This window comes from Haliaeetus albicilla, chromosome 16, assembly GCF_947461875.1.
Source record: "Haliaeetus albicilla chromosome 16, bHalAlb1.1, whole genome shotgun sequence".
Lineage (NCBI taxonomy): Eukaryota > Metazoa > Chordata > Aves > Accipitriformes > Accipitridae > Haliaeetus > Haliaeetus albicilla.
Window position 1 is genome coordinate 21,724,509 of NC_091498.1, and position 18,575 is coordinate 21,743,083.

The 18,575-nt window shown below is 38.1% G+C and overlaps 1 protein-coding gene across 9 annotated transcripts in view; it reads right to left on the reverse strand.

Annotated features, from left to right (window-relative positions):
• The window catches only part of GALNT18 (polypeptide N-acetylgalactosaminyltransferase 18), a 249,088-nt gene that overhangs the window by 109,979 nt on the left and 120,534 nt on the right, over positions 1 to 18,575 (reverse strand). For all 9 annotated transcript variants that reach the window (XM_069803883.1, XM_069803884.1, XM_069803875.1 and 6 more), the window contains one exon: positions 9,034 to 9,200. In XM_069803883.1, coding sequence (XP_069659984.1) covers positions 9,034 to 9,200 — 167 coding nt within the window. The remainder of the gene's footprint in view (positions 1 to 9,033; positions 9,201 to 18,575) is intronic.

Here is an 18,575-nt window from a genome sequence, read left to right on the forward strand (position 1 = left end):
TTAGACTTCCAGTAGGTTCCGCAATGTCTTTAAAACATCTAGCAATGCCTATACATGTGCCTTTGTGTATGCCTATTAGGTAAACACAGAAGAGTCTGTAATTTATTCATATATTTGTGCTAACTGATTTTTATCATTTGGTGATACACTCAAACACCCTTAAATACTTCCTTAGGCAAATATCTTGTCACGTATTGGACGCTTCAGCACATTAAGAATTTTCAGGTTCTATCACAAAGAAGTTGAAGTGTTTGAAATTCTCAGCTCTGGCAGGAAGTTTTACCATTAGTTTAAGTTAAGAAATCAGCATTAATTTTGTGAAAGTTACCTTTTTACTAATTTTTCTTTTTAAGAAAAGTATGCTTGGGTTAGGCAGAAAAGGTAGATTTTAACGAAGTTCATTTAAAAGTCAGTTTGTATTTCTCACTTTGTATAGGACTCTATCCTTTAACTCCTTTGCGTAACACTAGAGAGTGTTTTCCCCACCCCCTGTCAAACTCTTGCAAATATAAGTACCATTCTCTTGATAAGGAAAGAGAACAAAATCCTTTAAAAAGTCATTCAGGCTCTTAACAGCTTACATTACTAGAATATCTCAAATGCAAGTTCTACTGGATGCAAGGAGATCTCTGGATACTTCATGAGGAAAGATGTCAAAAGGAAACAATCCGATCAAACCAGAGTTACCTTACTGCCATCAACAGATATCAGCACTTCTCTCACAAGTTCTACATGACTGTTTGTCACTGCATTGGACCTACACATATAGCTGCTACTTAAATTTAGTGAGATGTGTTTGAGAATGTTATCAATGGAAACCATTCAAGCATTCTTGAAGGCAAAATAATCCCACAAACATGAGAAAGGGAAGAAATGGGAATTTTTTTTTTTTTCAATCAAGCAATTTCTCAGAGATCTCTAGTAATTAATTTAAAAGCTAAAATCACAGTAATGGTACTGAGAAGCGGACCAAGGCAGCATTTATACGCTGGCATTCTTAGTCAGGATGCCACCAGCCAATAGCACTTCCAATGCACATGGGGTGAATTCCTCATTGCTACCAGAACTTAAAACTAGCCTGTTCTTACTGAATTTGACTGCAGCCTTCAACACTGTGGGCCACATATTGTTTCTGAAGCACACCTGACACAGGTGATGCTATTTCCTGTAAGTTGGCCCAAATCATTCTTCCAAAAGATTCCAAAGTGCCAATGTGCAGCTATTTACCACCACCTAGAAACTTCAGCTGTATTGTCTGTATTGGGCTTTGATATGATCAGTAAGTAACCTGAGAGCACGTATGTCTGTGCTCACACTAAGGGTTGTGTCATTAGAGGATGGCAGAACAGACACAGGGATGAAGAACAAGGAAATACTAACTGTGCATTGCGCTGCTTGACATATATAGGGTACACAGCATATGTGAAAGTGATACATAGTATGAATTGGTACATTGGGATTCAAGCTAAAACAAAACCACAATCAAAAAATGCCAGTATAGCTTTCAGTTTCATTTGCTATATGAAAAAAAGAGAATATATAAAAAAATCTCTAAAACTACTGCTGAAATCATCCCTGCATTTTGTTTCCTATCTCCAGTTTTTCAGCATTTCCTATACTGTAGTTCAGATACCCCATTTTACTACCTGCCATTAGGATTAAATCTGGCATGTAGATACCACCGAGATGACACTTAAATTAGTTCCTCTCATGCTGAAATGAGATACATTGTTATTTCAATCTTAAAGCTTAGTTTAATGGCAATGGGCTTGTCTGATTAGAAAAAAAAAGAATTATCTGGTGATAAGATTTGGGTTGCATAAAATAACTTTTTCCCTATTCTGCTGCCTACGTTAAACTGCAAGTACAGAAAATGCTGGTTTTAGAAGAGGCTGCTCTGTCCCCTTGGACTTGCTGTACTGAATCTGACATAAAAGAAGGTATTTATTAGACTGCAACAGTGCAAGCATATTAGGACCGAAAGCGTTAAATTACCTTGTGGATGGAATAAAAGATAAGATGACCATATATTAACTTTCAGCAACTGCTGGCTAGGGAAGATTCAGTTCATAGTATTATATGAACGTTTGAATCAAAAACTCTCATGTCAGGAGACTGCAATGAAAACTCTGCTGCCCACTGATGACCCCCAATGTGGACAGAAGTTAGGCTATCAGCTCTCACACACATTGAAGTTTTTCTTCTCCAACCATAGAAAGAGACTGAACTATATTATATTGCAGATGATTAAAGTAACCGTTCTTTTGAAAGACCACTTTGTCGCTGCAAACACCTGCTAAGCACACACTTCCACAGAGGCAAAAGGTCCAAGAGATGTGTGAGTTCTCCAGGATGCACCAGAAGAGCCACACTTAGCTGCAGTGGTCCTGCAGCCCCACCTCACTCTCACAGCGCTGCAGTTTTCCCAACCTTCCAGAAAACGAAGGCTAAGGACCTTCCCCGTAAGTTATACAGAATGGAGAATGTGACAGTTCCCATTACGAAACAAAGCAAACTGCATGCTGGTTATCAAACAGCTTTCATACAACTATAATTACAATGCTAAAAAAATCAGAGCCTTGCCTCCAGCAAGGGATGCTATCCCCACCCCCATGCGTGACTGAATGCAAGGCAATGTCTCAGTCTGACGCAGCATGGAGTTCAGACATGGGAGAGTTAGAAACACTGATCTAAAAGAATACAACATAATTATTTTTAAATGAAAGCAAAAGAAAATGGAAAAACATGTCTGAAAAGGAGGTGTCAGAGAGAAAAAGGAGGAAAACGGGACAATGATAAAAATACGCCATGAAGGAGCAGAACACTGCTGGGGGGAGGAAGAAGGGAGGGAAGGAGGGGGAGATGGATGGATGGATGGATGGATGTCAGGCAGGAGTTTAATTACTGTGGCTAAAGGCAAGGGGGAGCTGAATGATGTGATGGGGAAAATGGAGGAGTACAGTTCATGAGAAAAAGCAGCAAATACTGGCATGGAGGAGATAGGGAGAAGAGAAGAGGTGTGGGTACACTGGAATTTGAGAACATGGAAAACGGAGACCCCAGCTGAAAGACACAAGCTTATATAAAGAAGGATGAGGTGTATGGAATGGGTGCAAGGAAGTGAACATCCAAAAAAAGCAGACTGCCATTGTGGAATGAGGAAAAGGAAAGTGGATTGAGGGAATAAAGACTGAGGATTTAGACCACCTCTGGATGAAAAAAGAAGGAAAAAACACAGGAGGAGAAAAAGGTGTGAAGAGTGATAAATCAAAGCAAAAGAGGGGCAAGAATAGTTGGCACAGATGGCCTTCTTAATTGGCAGTGTCCCTCTCTTTTCTGCTCTGTTGCTCACTTCCTTTTGATATCCTACTCCACAACCTCTTCCCTTTAAGGCAGGGATCAAATACAATGTCACAAGGACTGACAAGTAAGAGGAGAGAGCAGTCTGCAGCCACTCTAGGACATCATCTTCAGGACCTACTGTCCTTATAAAAATCTCACAGTCCATTTACATTAGTGTTCTTAATTTTTTCCACAAGAGTTTTGAGCTGCATGGCCAGGCATTGTTGGGACATGAACCAGTGTTCACATACTCCTCTGTCTCATACCTCAGCATACGAACAACATTCCTCATTCTGCTAACTTCTGCTGACTGCTGAAATAGATAACCAGAAGCAAAACATAGTCCACTGGCCATTTTCTTCAGATGCATCCACAGTAGCTGGCACACAAGCCAAAACACACCACCTCATTGCAGTCCTAGCATCACCGCAGAACATGTAGCAGTAAACATACGCTCAAAGAACTGTCTTCATTTATTCAAGTTTCAGTGCTAAATGTTACTATGCAAGTAAAATGCATAGTTTGTAACAACAGCTAACGTTCTCAAATCTACAGTGGAGACAGACTTCCCAGTCTATACATAAATATATGCTTTTTAGCATCTGATTCTTAAAGAGCATTACACAGCCTTCTTTCATGTCAATCCCTGCCAACACTACTGAAAGCTTGCTTGTATAAAGACTGTGCAATAATAAGGATTTCAGCATCAAGACCTTTAACTAATGGGGGAAATGAATCTAGGCAGATAAAGCAAAGCCTTCACAATGCATAAACCATGGCCCAAAAGTGAAAGCAGGTTTGAATAAAGTTTGGCTTTTTCCTTGTTTTTAAATGTTTTTATTTGTCTTTGAATTTTGCTGGCATTCAGGTAAGAGAAGAATAAGAAGCCAAACAGAAGGACGGCAAGTCCTAAAGTTTCCTCTATAAGATTGTTACTAATAGGTTTTTATATTCATAGTTGTCTGGTCTACAAGTAAACCATCTTCAAATTATGCTGTAATATGAAATCTAGCATGCATTTGAACAATACTTTCGAGGTTTATTCATCACTGCTTTTATAAAGAAAAAAAATCAAACAATATTCTATTCCCAAATATCTCTTAAAAATAACCAAAGAAGAAATACACCTTTCTAATGAAAAGCTCTAACTGCTTTTTGAAAAGTTTCCTTTTATTCACTGTTTTGAGGACAATGTTGCAAATCTCTCAAAGGTGTTACAGTTGCATCTGACCCACTTTCTACCCCTCTGTGCTAATTCTCTTCAACGCTGCAAGTCATAAAATTAGCATCCTGTGATTCCCAGCATTATTACTGCAATTCAATAGCTGTATTCATGGAAATGTCAAGACAAAATGAGAATCGTTAAACTGAACATGTTAGAATATTTCATTCATAAGTAATGATTCAAAGAAAAAGGAAGAAACCTTATGAAATCTGAGCCTCTATTGCAACATGTATTATTAACTTTAATATGAAAAAGTGTCAGAGGATGATAATTATTGCTATAATATAAAATTTTGTAAGGCATACTCTGGACACATTAATGCATACTGCCTCCCCATGAAACTGAACACATCATGGCTCACAATGAGCTTTTTAGAGAGATTTCAAATCATCTTAAAACATCTTCAAGAGGTGCTTCATAATGCAGCGGGGCTCAATGCCAGCAAAATGACTCAAAAGCCAAGACAGGACTCCAGTGGCACAGCAGGTCACCACCCTGTCCCCAGAGGGCATGAGGCAACAAGCCAGAGAGTGAATAAAACACTCTTCCAGTAGTCTCCAGCTCAGGCAATACTTTTTCTGAATACATTCCTGAGGTCTAATTAACTACCAGCAGTCATGGGCATGGTCACTTAAAAGTTTTTTTAAAGCCTCTTCTCTGCAAATCCCTCTCCTCAAATGCATTGAGTCAGCTGGAAAACTCTGCTACTTCTCAAGGCAAAAATGAATAAATTATTTTATTGCCAAGTTATAAACTAATTATCTCTGAAAAGCAAACAGTGCTCCTGAGGAGAATAGGAAGGATTCTGATCTGACAGACAGCACTTAAAACTACAGTAAGACAGCTGAAATGTGTGCAGTTGCTCTATTTCACACCGATGTGACTGAGACCCGAATGAGACCCAAATGAATAACACTGATATTTGGTTTATTTTTTAATAAATCTTTTGTTCTCATTATACAGTACACAGGTACTCACTGAAATGCACTTTTTTTAACCTTCAACTAAATTAAATTTTAATACTAATGTACCTGACAGCATATATGAAACATTTCAGTGTTATGCTTACCAGAATTCCACCGGAAAAGATGGTATGGCAAAATACACGTATTAAGCCATGCAAATGACTTTATTAAAATGAAGGAACAAAATTTTGGGACCTGTTAAATCTATTTTCTGCTTTTAAATGGCACACACTGGCATTTTCACGGTTCCCTAACTTGAAACATTTATTTAAAAAAAGGAAAACTTCACAAAGAGATTAATTGAGGTCTCCTGAAACATAATTGGGAACTTGAAAAACTGCACTGAGGTTTAGAGAAAGTCATAGATAATTTGCTTGACATACCTTGAAATGCATGAAATAAAATACTATAGCTTGTATGGTTCAAGACAAATGAACAGACTTTGGCCGTATACTTGAATATAGGGTTTCTGAAATCAGCCTTCTGGAATTTTAAAAAGCAACTAGTTCTTCCACTGCTCTTTTCTGAAACGCAGATCTACTGAAACTAGAGATGAATCCAAGTGTTGATTACCAGATTCAGAATGTGGCCTGCAGCAAGAATTTATACCAATTTACCAGTATATTGCCTCCCCCCAAAAGCAGGAAATCCTGGTGCCCTCCTCTAGTGACAATCATCATATCTGCTTTTATTTTAAATCACTAAGCTATGTGAATCCAACCAAATACCACAAGAGACTCAAAATAAAAAAATGTGTTCATTTGCACTCTGCCCAATCTCTGTTCTTTTTCTTTCTAGTCACTTCCCATAGTGCAATGTTTCTTGCCTGTGAAATCCAAGGCTGTGGCATCACAGAAAAAAAAAAATCTTACATCAAGTTATAAAAGTTGCCATCCCCAGCAAAAGCCTGAGAGTAAACATACTGCTTACAATTAGGATTCTGACAGGTCCCTGCGAGAAGCAGAGTCTGGAGCCAGATGCAAGCACAAAGCAAACTTTTGCCCCCTTAGGTAACATTACAGGGAAACCCAGAGTAACCCACTTATCTTACAAGCAGCAATAGTTGCAAGCTAAAGAGCTACTAACAAAAACATAGGATGACACTAAATATAAAGGATTAGTTTCAGCAATGCTAGAAGGGAGAAAAAAATTGAAAATAGAATATTGTAAAAGCAAAAACAAATTGTAAAATAAATATTTCAGGATTTAAACTAATAATAGAAAAGCCCATAAATCATCTTTACAATTGCTGCCTTTCCTACCAAACATCTATCCTCTCCAAATGGATGCCTATTACCACGTCGTCAGCATACATTATGGGATAAAGAGGACTGTAGGAATCTAATTTACTACTGTGGGGAAGAGACGTCAGAGATAGGGTTAGAGAAGTCACAGAAAATCCTGGAGAGAGTTGAATTTTTCTAGGAGACTAAGTATCACTCTGCACACTGTGATTTTGTATAGAATGACATGTAACACCAAGTCAAGACAGCCAAACCAAAGGTTACCTTCCCCTCAAATTCTGTCCTGTTTAGGGCCAGGAACCTAAGGATTTAAGGCACTGGAGGGTAAGAAAGGCAGGCCTGAATAAAAGGCACAGCCAACCATAAAAATATGATACTGTACAGTGCCAATATTGGTACTAACAAAAAATGCAGCTGAAGAGGTCTTCCTGAAAGATTAAGTGGTTCTTGTGATTTCTTATCTATTTCAGGTAAGAAATAATGAAAAAGAGTAATTTCAACAAGCCCATAGAGCACAGTGCAAAGTGTATTTGTTAGTGAGCTCATCACAGTGATGACAGGCTCTTAGACCACTGATGTTTCTGACATTGCTCTGCAATGTGCCCACTGGAATAACTGTCTGTAAATTATAGAAAATCAGACTCAAACTCTAGAAAGCACTTTTTTCAGCCAGATTATTTTTCTTTTTCTATGGCTGCCTTGTTGCCAGTCCCTCTGCATCCAGAGGCCTCAGGCCCTGCGGCACCAATAGCCACTTAAATTCATTGAGCTCCTAGCATCACATTAACTGTACCTGTTTGAAAGCTGCAGGAGTGAATTTCTACAAACACATTCCAGAGCCCAAGTCCACCAGCCAAAGTTGTATTTTAATTTTAATTTTCTCCTATCAAACTGCCATATATTGCATGACAGAATGGGCAAAAAATTAAGGCCACCAAGAGTGCATTAGTAAAACAACATGTCAAATGATTGAACCACACGCTGAAGCAAATCAAAAGTCTACCTCAGTTCATAAGATGTTTCTGAATCACATGTATGCCTGCTCACACATTGATTTTTTTTTTTACTTTGCTAATAGTTTACTGTTTCATGTGATTTTTTTGTTTATTTCATTGCATTGCTACATCATAAATTGTGCCATATACTAAGAACAGCAGCTCATAAATCCTGCATGACAATTTACCCACACTGTTCCATAAGCAGGTGTTTCAGAAAAGCTTGGTCAGCCTTAAGTAACTCTAAACATAGTATTATTCACTGACACTTGAATTATATTTGACATAAGCCTACATCAAGTTTTTGGGTTTTGTGTGTACTTTAAAGAGTCAGGATTTTACTTTTTCCTTCGTTGATAGTCAGCAGAAGAGGAGATGATGGAGTGCATAGCCTGGGGTGGGAAACTTATTCACTTGTTTCCCAGTTTCTTTTCTGGACAAATCTGAGATACATTTATGATCAGCAGTGAGTCACAGGATGTAGCTACAGGGATCCCATAACAGCTGTAATGATGGCAAATATAAGAGAAGCCCCTTGTTCAGCATTTTCCTTCAACAGGATAAATTCAGATTCTCCTCGTATTTTAGGAGTTTAGAATTCACCCACCATCAGAGCAAAAGTTTTTGTTAAGTTCAGCATCCTGTGCTTATTAAAATTTCATCACTAAAGTTGCCAAAAAATAAGTCTTGTAAATAATGCCCAGCATGGCCTCATTGACAAACACCTAGGCAAGTACTGAACAATCAGATATGGGCAGTCCAGTCCTTCAGATCATGGAGAGCAAAATCTGGGTACATACAGTAGAAAAGCAGCAAAGTAAATGCTGTCAATGAGGAGAGGAGAACCGGAAACCTAAAGGAGATGTCCAAGAAACACAGAAAGGTGTTTTATACAAAAGAGAAAGTGAGTACACACATGCAATCATACAACTGGAACAGGAAGGGCACAGAGAGCATATAATCTTGAAAGCACTCTGAAGTACTAAAACTTACATCTCTCATCTATTGTTACACTCAAAATTCTGCTTACCAGACACCTTAAACATACAGAAATAGCATCCTCTCTTTGAGCATACTCTTTTTAACATGCCCCACTTGTGCATATTTGAAGACAGGCCAGCAAGACCGAGATGAAGAAGGGAGGAAATGCACTGACAACGTTTGAAATGCCAATGGGATGAGGATGAGCCTGAATTCAAGGATTCTCATGTATGATCCAACCTCAGGGTGGGGGAGGAAAGAACAGAAGCAAAACCTCTTACCATTACTACTGTTATCATCAACTAAAATAATCTCTTTGAGCAGGTGAGCAGGAGTCCGGTCAATGGCTGAATGAATGGATCGCAGAATCACAGAGAGAGCTTCATTGACAAATATGAATACAATGCTGACCTCAGGAAGCCTGTCAGGAAATGTAAGGTTTCTGCACCTGAAGAAAAAGGTAAAAAAAAAAAAAGAACAAACAAACAAAACACCAAGATGTAAATTGTTGGAAGTCACAATGTCAACACAAATTGTTTCAGAGAAATCTATCCCCAGCCATAAGACTGATAAGAGAGCTTTTGTAGGCACAGATCAGAAGGTCCCCATACCTGCTTAGAGCACATATGGGCAAGAACCAAATGAATTATTATCTAAAAAAAGGAATCCCTGAAAACAATCTTGTGAATCTGCCTGTGCAACCAAGGCCTAGAGTGAGCTCACTTTTCCACCCGAGGCCCAAAACACTGCAAACCAGATGCAAACTCTTGTTTAAAGGCAACTTCCAACAGCAGTTCACAATGCCTTTCTGGACAGCGCAGACAGGAATAAACAAGAGACTTAGCCCCTTACTTTTAAAAGCATCTGCTTAATAGCCACGTTAATTGTTTTTGCTACAGAATCTACCATCTATGTCAGTCAAAATCAGAGGTTTCTTTCTCAACTCAATAATAACACAGTAAAGATCCAGGTCCAAAGAACATCCTGCTACAAAAGCTAAGACAGACAGTGTAGCCAGAAAAACAGGTACAAGGATGGAAAACTTATTTGTAAGCTCAGTCAAGAGGTTTAATCAAAATGAGGAATACTCTCATAACCTGGTGGATTTTTCTTTGCTTTTTAAAAAAATATATATCTTAGCCACAATCCAATTTGCTTATGCAAACAGCAGTATGGAAGTGCTGCCCACAACTTTGAAGTTCCTTGGTGTTTTATTGTTTTTTTTTCCTTCCTTCTTTTCAAAAACGATTCAGATTTTGTAATTTTATGAAGAATAGAAAAGAAGAAAAGAATAGAAAGCCTTTTTATGAATTTATATCTTTTAAACTGCCAGCAAAACTGTTGCTTTTCTAATAAAGCCACAAGTTAATTAAGTAAAAGTAATTAACTTTTCTCTGAAACTTTTAGTATTTTAATGCAATGTTTCTGAACAGCAATTCTACCTTTTTCTCAGATCTGAAACTATTTACTAGGATGAAATTAGGCCACAGGCTGACCCAGGCGTCATTTCTAGATAGGCTCTGGAGATGGAAAAGATTGATGTTAATGCTCTTCTCTGCCGCCTGACAACATTGAAGTGGCTATCTTCTCTCAAGATGTCTAGATTCACTACATCCAGGGACTCCTGAAAGCTGTGGAAAGCATTACTAACAGCCAATGTTTAGCATACAGAAAGCATGGATGGATTCAGAGTTCTTAAACCATGCTTGAATATGACTCCTTAAATAAATTTGTTCTTCAGTTTGAAGAGAAAGCGTAGCATTTTTTTGGATTTTGTAATCTGTGTAGTCAATAAATACAGAGAAGTATCGCAAAAGCATTACTCTTCACATGCTGGTTGTTGCACAAAAATTAAGTTCAATCAAGATGATGAATTTATGTGTATGTTTTTAAAGCTTCTAAAAAGAGTCAGTGTACAGGACACATGACATCCCAAAACACTGAGATACATATAATATTCAAAAATTCAGCTGGTCAACCAATTTTCTCAATTCAGTCATTAGTTGAAATTGATAGAAATCACATTAAAGATGTTATTTAATATTTCAGATACTTTTCTCTCTGTGACCATGTGAAAGAATTATATAGACAAGTAAACCAAAACACAATCTTGAAAAAGTAATGACAACAGTTTTAGTCTTAAAAGGTGTACAATACATTGTTTTACAAGCTGGTTCATCTTTCAGAAACAAATAAGAAACCTGTTCACAAAGATCCACAGCTTTTTGTTCCATGGCATTCAATACAAGAGAGAAACAATTAAAATGGTGTTTGCATTTACCAATTCCCACTTGTAGCTTGATCTTTTGGCAGCGTAACAAATCAAAACTTACTTTCCAAGTCAGTTTGTATTTCTACTGGTGTGTTACTCCTGTATTTTCACTCGTAAGGGAGCTTTCAGCTTTAAGCATCAGACTGAAAAGTTTTCTTTGAAGCTTTCAGGAGGGCTGAAAGCATGTATTCTCATAAAGGCTTACATTTGGACATCTTCTATACCTGGCCTTTAAAAGCAGGTGCAGTCATGATTCTTACTGGTTTTGGGGAGTTTTGCTGGCAATGAAGATTTTCTAAGAAGGAACTATCAACAGATTCACAAAAGAAATCTAAATAATAATCTAAATATTGCATCTTTCAGCAGATTGATAAGTAACCTCTAAAGTACATAGCTGCTCAGAAGCACACATCCAAGACAGGAAAGGAGGAGCTTTCTCCATGAAGCACTATGGGCCCTCTGAATTAATCAGAGGCACAGGTACTTTCCTAGAGATAAGAACCTGAGTGGTTTTTATGCAAAAATAAAACACTACATCAAGAGGCAGAGGGAGGTGCCTTTTCTTCCAGAAGACAACTAGTGCAAGGCAGCACTGGTTTTCTCTCTTAGCCAGTAGTTCAGGAGTTAAAACCTTCAACCAGGACAGAAAGAGCATGAGTTCAATCTTCTCTGATCTCCCCAGAGAGGTACCTAACTACTTGCCAGCTCGGTGTGAGTATTTTCAGTCCCCCTTTTCAGAGTCATTTGTCATGGTTTAACCCCAGCCAGCAACTAAGCCCTACACAGCCGCTCGCTCACCTCCCTCACAGTGGGATGGGGCAATCAGAAGCGTAAAGGTGAGAAAACTTGTGGGCTGAGATAAAGACAGTTTAAGAGGTAAAGCAAAAGCCGTGCACGCAAGCAAAGCAAAACAAGGAATTCATTCACCACTTCCCATTGGCAGGCCGGTGTTCAGCCATCTCCAGGAAATCAGGACTCCATCACGCATAACGATTACTTGGGAAGATGAACGCCATCGCTCCAAATGTGTCCCTGCCCCCTTCCTTCTCCTTCCCCCAGCTTTACACACTGAGCATGATGTCATATGGTCTGGAATACCCCTTTGGCCAGTTTGGGTCAGCTGTCCTGGCTGTGTCCCCTCCCAACTTCTTGTGCCCCTCCAGCCTTCTTGCTGGCTGGGCATGAGAAGCTGAAAAATCCTTGACTTCAAACAATATTACTTAGCAACAACTGAAAACATCAGTGTGTTACCAACATTCTTCTCATACTGAACCCAAACTATAACACTATACCAGCTACTAGAAAGAAGATTAACTCTGTCCCAGCCAAAACCAGAACACATTCCACTTTCTGTGGAGCAATTAAATGTATGCTAAGTTGGAGCGATACCAAGTAAGCCTCTCTAGCCTCATGTGTAGGGTAAATTTCTTGGAGGAAGGACCTGTATTGTAGTACCCATTCCAATGGATGTTCATGCATTTTAAAACCCTGGGCTTCACTCTTCACAGCTATCTTCCAATCGTCTAGATTATAACACCACAGTAACTCTTGTGATCACTTTTTCTCTTTCCTTTGCAAGCTAATATTTATTGTTTTCATTTAAGAAGTGCTGCTTTGGCTAAAGGAATAAAGGCACCTTCACAGAGCCTGCAAATGAGGTGTCAGGGCTGGGAAGCAATACAGAATCACGGAATGGTTGAGGTTGGAATGAACCTCTGGAGGTCATCCTGTCCAATCCCCTGCTAAAGCAGCATCACCTAGAGCTGGCTGCCCAGGACCCTATCCGGACAGCTTTTGGGTCTCTCCAGGGATGGAGATTCCACAACCTCTCTGGGCAACCTGTGCCAGTGCTTGGTCACCGTCACAGTAAAAACTGTTTCCTGATATCCTGACAGATCCTCTTGTGTTTCAGTTTGTGTCCACTGCCTCTGGTCCTGTCACTGGCCACCACTGAAAAAAGCCTGGCTCCATCCTCTTTGCAGCCTACCTTCAGATATTTATACACATTGATGACATCCTCCCCGAGATTCCTCTTCTCTAGGCTAAACAGTCCCAACTCCATAGACACACATAAGGTTTCAAATCTTCTTAAGGAGAAAAGATAGTTCTCCACACCTGCCTCCTGTACCCTAGCGTAAGTATTGTAACCTCTGAAATCATTCATTAAAGAAAGGTCACCTTCCGTGGTGAACAATCTCTGCTTAAAAACACTGCCTAGATGACTGAGGAGGTAAAGCAGGCAAAAATTGACGTGGGCTCAGCACTGTCAAATCTGAGGCCAATCTTTGGCAAATGTGAATTTTAGGTGCCACCAGGGTTAAGTGGCATCTGAAAATAGGATTTTCAATGTGTACATTTCAGGCTCAAAGTGGCTGGGAGGTACCTATACTTAATGATCACACTACAGTTTTTAAACACTAACCCTCACAGTTTTCCAAAAGATGCTAAGACCATTACAGATTCAGCTCCTTGAAGAACAGACATGTTCATGCCACACTGTGTGTGTGCATGTGCATGCCATTCTGCATTGACAAAAAAAATTTCATATGCAATCTGGGTATTATATGGATGTCATCTCTTATACGCAAGTTAGATGTACAAATTTGCATGGGCATAATGAGAAATTACTAACAAAATTCTAGTCTCCTGTACACCTTTATAAAGCTAGCCCATTTCCGTTTGATGTAATAATTGATATTTCATCTGAGTTTTGAAAATTGGGCTTCCAACAGACTATGAGCTAGTTCACAGGCTTAAATATACTGAAATAATTTTCAGTGTTAGCCTGTAAAGAACCTACAAAGCCTGTTATTTTACTGATTCACTTGCAGCCAAAATGCATAGAGAAATAAAATTGTCCAGCAAAAAAAGCTACAGCCAATCCATCTTTTAGCTGTCTAGGTTAGGCATAGTAATATTTATCCTCAGCCATACAAATGTACAAAGAAGATAAAAATGAAACTCAATGGTAAGACATGTCACCTATCAGATAAAGAGTAACACAGTGATTTCGGAAAATATTTTAAATGGCAATGAAAATACACTGAAAATAGTTCAAAGAAGTTGCTGCCTTAATTTTTTTTTCTCGTCTGTCAATAAAGCTAAGGTTAAGATATATGTAAAATATACTTTTGTAAGACATTAGTGACAAACTATATTCCAAAAATGTTCCAGATGACAAAACCAGCCCCCAAAACACTGCTGTCTTACCACAAATCCATGTATAAACTGAAACGTTCAAACAAAATTTCTGCTTCTGACATGTCTTCCATCCATTTAAAAGAAATTATTTCTATTGGTTTTCATACCTGCATTCATTTACATATTTACAAATTAGATCACACTGGCCAAGATTTTCCATTCTTTGGCACCTTGTGCATACAAGAGCAAAGCGTTTAATGCTGTGAACGTCATTTGACTCCCTTTTTGCTCCACTGTACATTAAAAGATAAATACATACAATACAAGTGAATAGAATTAGGCTCCCATTGTGTCTAATTTCTTGAGTCTTTTCGAATGGATTCATTTTCACTGAGGGTACACTCCTAAATTGAGTTCATGTGTTCCTTCTTCACTTCAGACTCATTTATCATCTTTACTTCCACCTTGAATTCACTTCTTTTTCAATGTGTGTAGAGTTTTTAAAAAATGCATTTTCCTGCCTACACTGTTTTTTGTATCAGATGATGACAATAAAAATTACCTACTTTTTTTTATTTAAACAAATCAGAATGAAACCACAGACCTCATATCATGCACAAAATGCAGAGCAATTGTGCAGTTTCACAAGTATGTCTCTCTTCTTCTTTATGCCAAGTTTTACGAGGAATAAAACTCCAGAATTCTAGGAAAGAACAAAATAGCTACAGAGAAAGGGTGCGTGTATATGTGTATAAAACATGCTGAAGATGGAAAAAGGGAGGAAATTGCATGGATCAAAATCTTAGATCCATTAAGCCCTAAAAATTGAACAGTTGCATGGCAACCAGCAACGTTCAAGTTTCAATGACAGCTCTGCCTCCGACTCATCCAGGGGCCTTGGACAAGACCCCTAACCTGTCCCTCTGCAAAGTGAGGCTCTCGCTAACAAAACAAATCCATGAAGTATAGAGCGTATTTCAGTATTATGACTAAGTGATTTTTAAACATAAATTCTAAATATTATTTAGAATTACAATAATGAGTATCAGTCCAATGTAGCTAAAAAATTACCTCTAGCAACCTACTCTGCTAAATTACATTGGGCTAATAACACTAAAGTAACAGTTGCCATGGTTACCAGAAATTTAGAGAAATTCCTGGTGTTCTATTTCAAGCACAACTCTGGTAAATGGAGGACAGCATACATTACTAATCTTCTTTCAAATATTTGTCCACAAGAAAATTATATTTCTCTAGAATATATGCATTATGATAAGAATATTTAGTCAGTCACATTAAAGTTAGTTTAGAATAACTATGCAGTAAGAACAACAGAGCCAGAATGATTTCCTGTATTAATAACTTATCTCTGAGACCTTCTACAAATATGTATAAAAATTATGAAAAAGAATTATTTTCTGCAATTTTTGAGAACCTTTCACCAAGAGTTACACAGGTATCACAGCCAACAATGCCGACAGAACACTTTTTTTGTTTTAATCATTAAAGTATGTAATCTATTCCACGGTTTTTTTTTAAAAACACAGGATACAATACAGTGTATTACTAAAACATTTGGGGTTAAAGTATTGTTTTAAGAACATATGTGGGAGGGAGCTTTAGTTTCAACTGAATAAGAATTTCTCAGAAGCACAAGCAGGAACAGAATCGTATTTTCTTCAATATCTGGTAACATTTTGTCATCAGCCAAAATGGCAAATGGAAGTTCAAGATGTATGGGAGAAAAAAAAAAAATGCCATTCTGGCATAAATGAAATAAATAGCACTAAAACTCTTGCAAAAGAACCGAGTCTTATAAGAATTCCAGCTCAACTATTTCTGTTTATAATTTCATTTTGTGATCATTCTTCGTTTTTCCTTTCGCTATTATAAGTGTTAACTGAACTATGCTAACAAGGCCAGCATTGAACAATACATAAAAAGGGCTTTTTTCCTCATCTCTGAGGATTACAATCTATTACTACAGAACTACAGCCAGTAAGACAGTACTTCTGCTGCAAATCTAGAAATCTTTGTGGTCATCATCTTCTATTACAATGGAGCAAAGGCAGGCATACAATTGCGTGAGGAATTTGAATACAGAGTTAGTTACCATGTAACTAAAAGTGAACATGGCTAACATTTTTTTTCTCACCTGGCACCAACCCCTAAAAACAAACAAAAAGTTTGTAATAAGGGAAGATTAGATAACAGGCAGGGAACTTGATAAATACGCAGATAAGTTCCAAGATTGTAACACAAGAGTGATTAGTTCTTGGTCTCCTAAGCATCTTACAGCATAGATTTAATTGTAACAGACTGATTCCCCACTTCTTTTAATAAAAGCTATTCATGTCGATAAAATTATACAATAAAGGTCCATTTTTTTCTTGGTACTTAAAAACAAGATCTTTCTCTGAATAAAGCAGTAATAACAGTAAGCTGGGAGTTGATTATCTCAATAAAACTCATTTTTGGATGAACATGAGAAGAATTCTGTACAGCTATTTGGCCAAAAGTTGTTAGCCTCTCACAGTATTATGCCAGGGATTATTTGGAGTATGTTTTAGTGCAAATGTAAGCCAAGTGAAAAACATTCACTAAAAAGAGACTGAGAAAATGAGAGAGAGAAAATGAGAGAGAGAGTGTGCAGATTACTGCACCACATCTTCTTTCATTTAAAGGAAACAATGGGGAAGATCAAAACCAACAAGTGTACATCATTATTAACTTAGGTTATTGTAGCATCTTGGAGATTGCATGCTGATTTGATATCACTGCTGGTGATATTAAATACATCTAGAGCAGCCATTTGAGGAGATACATTCAGACAGGACAAAATGAAGCACAAATCGGAATCACAGAGGGTGGCTACCCAGGCAGTACACACCACTGCTATGAGTCAGTTTGAAGGCAAGCAAAAGTGAGACAAGAAAAAGCAGAATCAAAGGTAGAGAGATGAGTACAAGGGAGTGGGAAATATGACAGAGTTAAACGTTAGGTATTTAACAAGAATGCTGAATAATTTGGTAATTTTAGGACTTCTGTCCCAAACAATACAATACGTAAAGTACTAGGCTTTTGTGCTCTTTTTAAAGGATTCCTTTGAAACATGAAATAGAACATACAATATTTATGCTATCTTTCATGACTAGAAACAAAAGAACTGGGTCAGAAATTAACATGGAGCCATATCCATCACCAACATAAGCCCAGTAAAACAGAACTATTTCACAGACACATGTGGAAGCAAACACTTAGGGAATGCAAGTCTGTAAGAGCTGGTTTTGGGGGAGAAGCAGAGCTAACATGCAAATGCCCAGCCTGAACCTCACAGTTTGAGATCACATGTTTTTCTTACATCAGTTTTAATAAAGGAAAAGTCTGATGTCTTGCACACTACATCCAGGACTGCATATACCACCATAACACTGATGGACATTTTGGACAGATGTACACACATAAACAGCTTTTGTCCTAAAACGCATCAATCTCCTCAACCAGCCAATGCTTAATTTTTCTCCCTTGTAGTCATATTCTCATTCAGTGATTTCCCACCTGCTCTGTTTGTGTCAACTTTATCACAAACCTAATTCTGCTGCTCTTCAAGGCTTCTACCATTGTCCCTTGCTGAACTGAGCCTCAAAGTAATACAATTTGGGACTGGTGAACTGTTTGAAACAAGAAGTACTTACAAAATGGACAAAGCCTTTCTCTGCACAGGAAACAGGACATCTCCTCTGCACTTGTCTAGATGCCGAACAGCACTGACTCAGCTAGGAAAAGGGCAAACCTGCTGCACACCAAATGTTATATCATACTATTTAGCAATCTCCAAAGAAGAAAAAACGTCTGAGCTTTAAATGCTTCTTTTCCCCCTCCACCTTTCCTGCCTTTGCTTCTTCATATAAATACTGTTTTTACCAATGCAAAAGAAGTTTGGCTGACTGCAGTTACACTGACTGAAAAAATTGCTTTATGCCTACTGGTCAGCTCCTTCATATCATACGGGCTATGCAGGAGCAAAACTCTGCAAAAATAGTTCCTCTGCTGGGGTCCTGCTGCATACCTCTTCTTTCACTACCCCTCGCTCTCTCATCACATAAGCAAAGAAGAATGTTCTCTCTCTTTCCCACATGTGCTTTGCCACACTGGATTGGGCAACAAAAATTTACAAGCCAACAAAGTAGAATCCTAAGTGCATCCACTCAAAAGGAGATTTGGTACACAGCTTTAGGATCCCTAAACAAACTCACTTTTAATAATGTATTTCTGTGTGAGCTCGTTCAACATTTCAATCACAACAAGCTTTGTGGGTACTTACTGCCTGCCCTACTTAAAGTAATGAGCACAACAGAATTATAACTAACACAGAAGTATTATCCTGTTCCTGCACACAGTAAGGGCAAC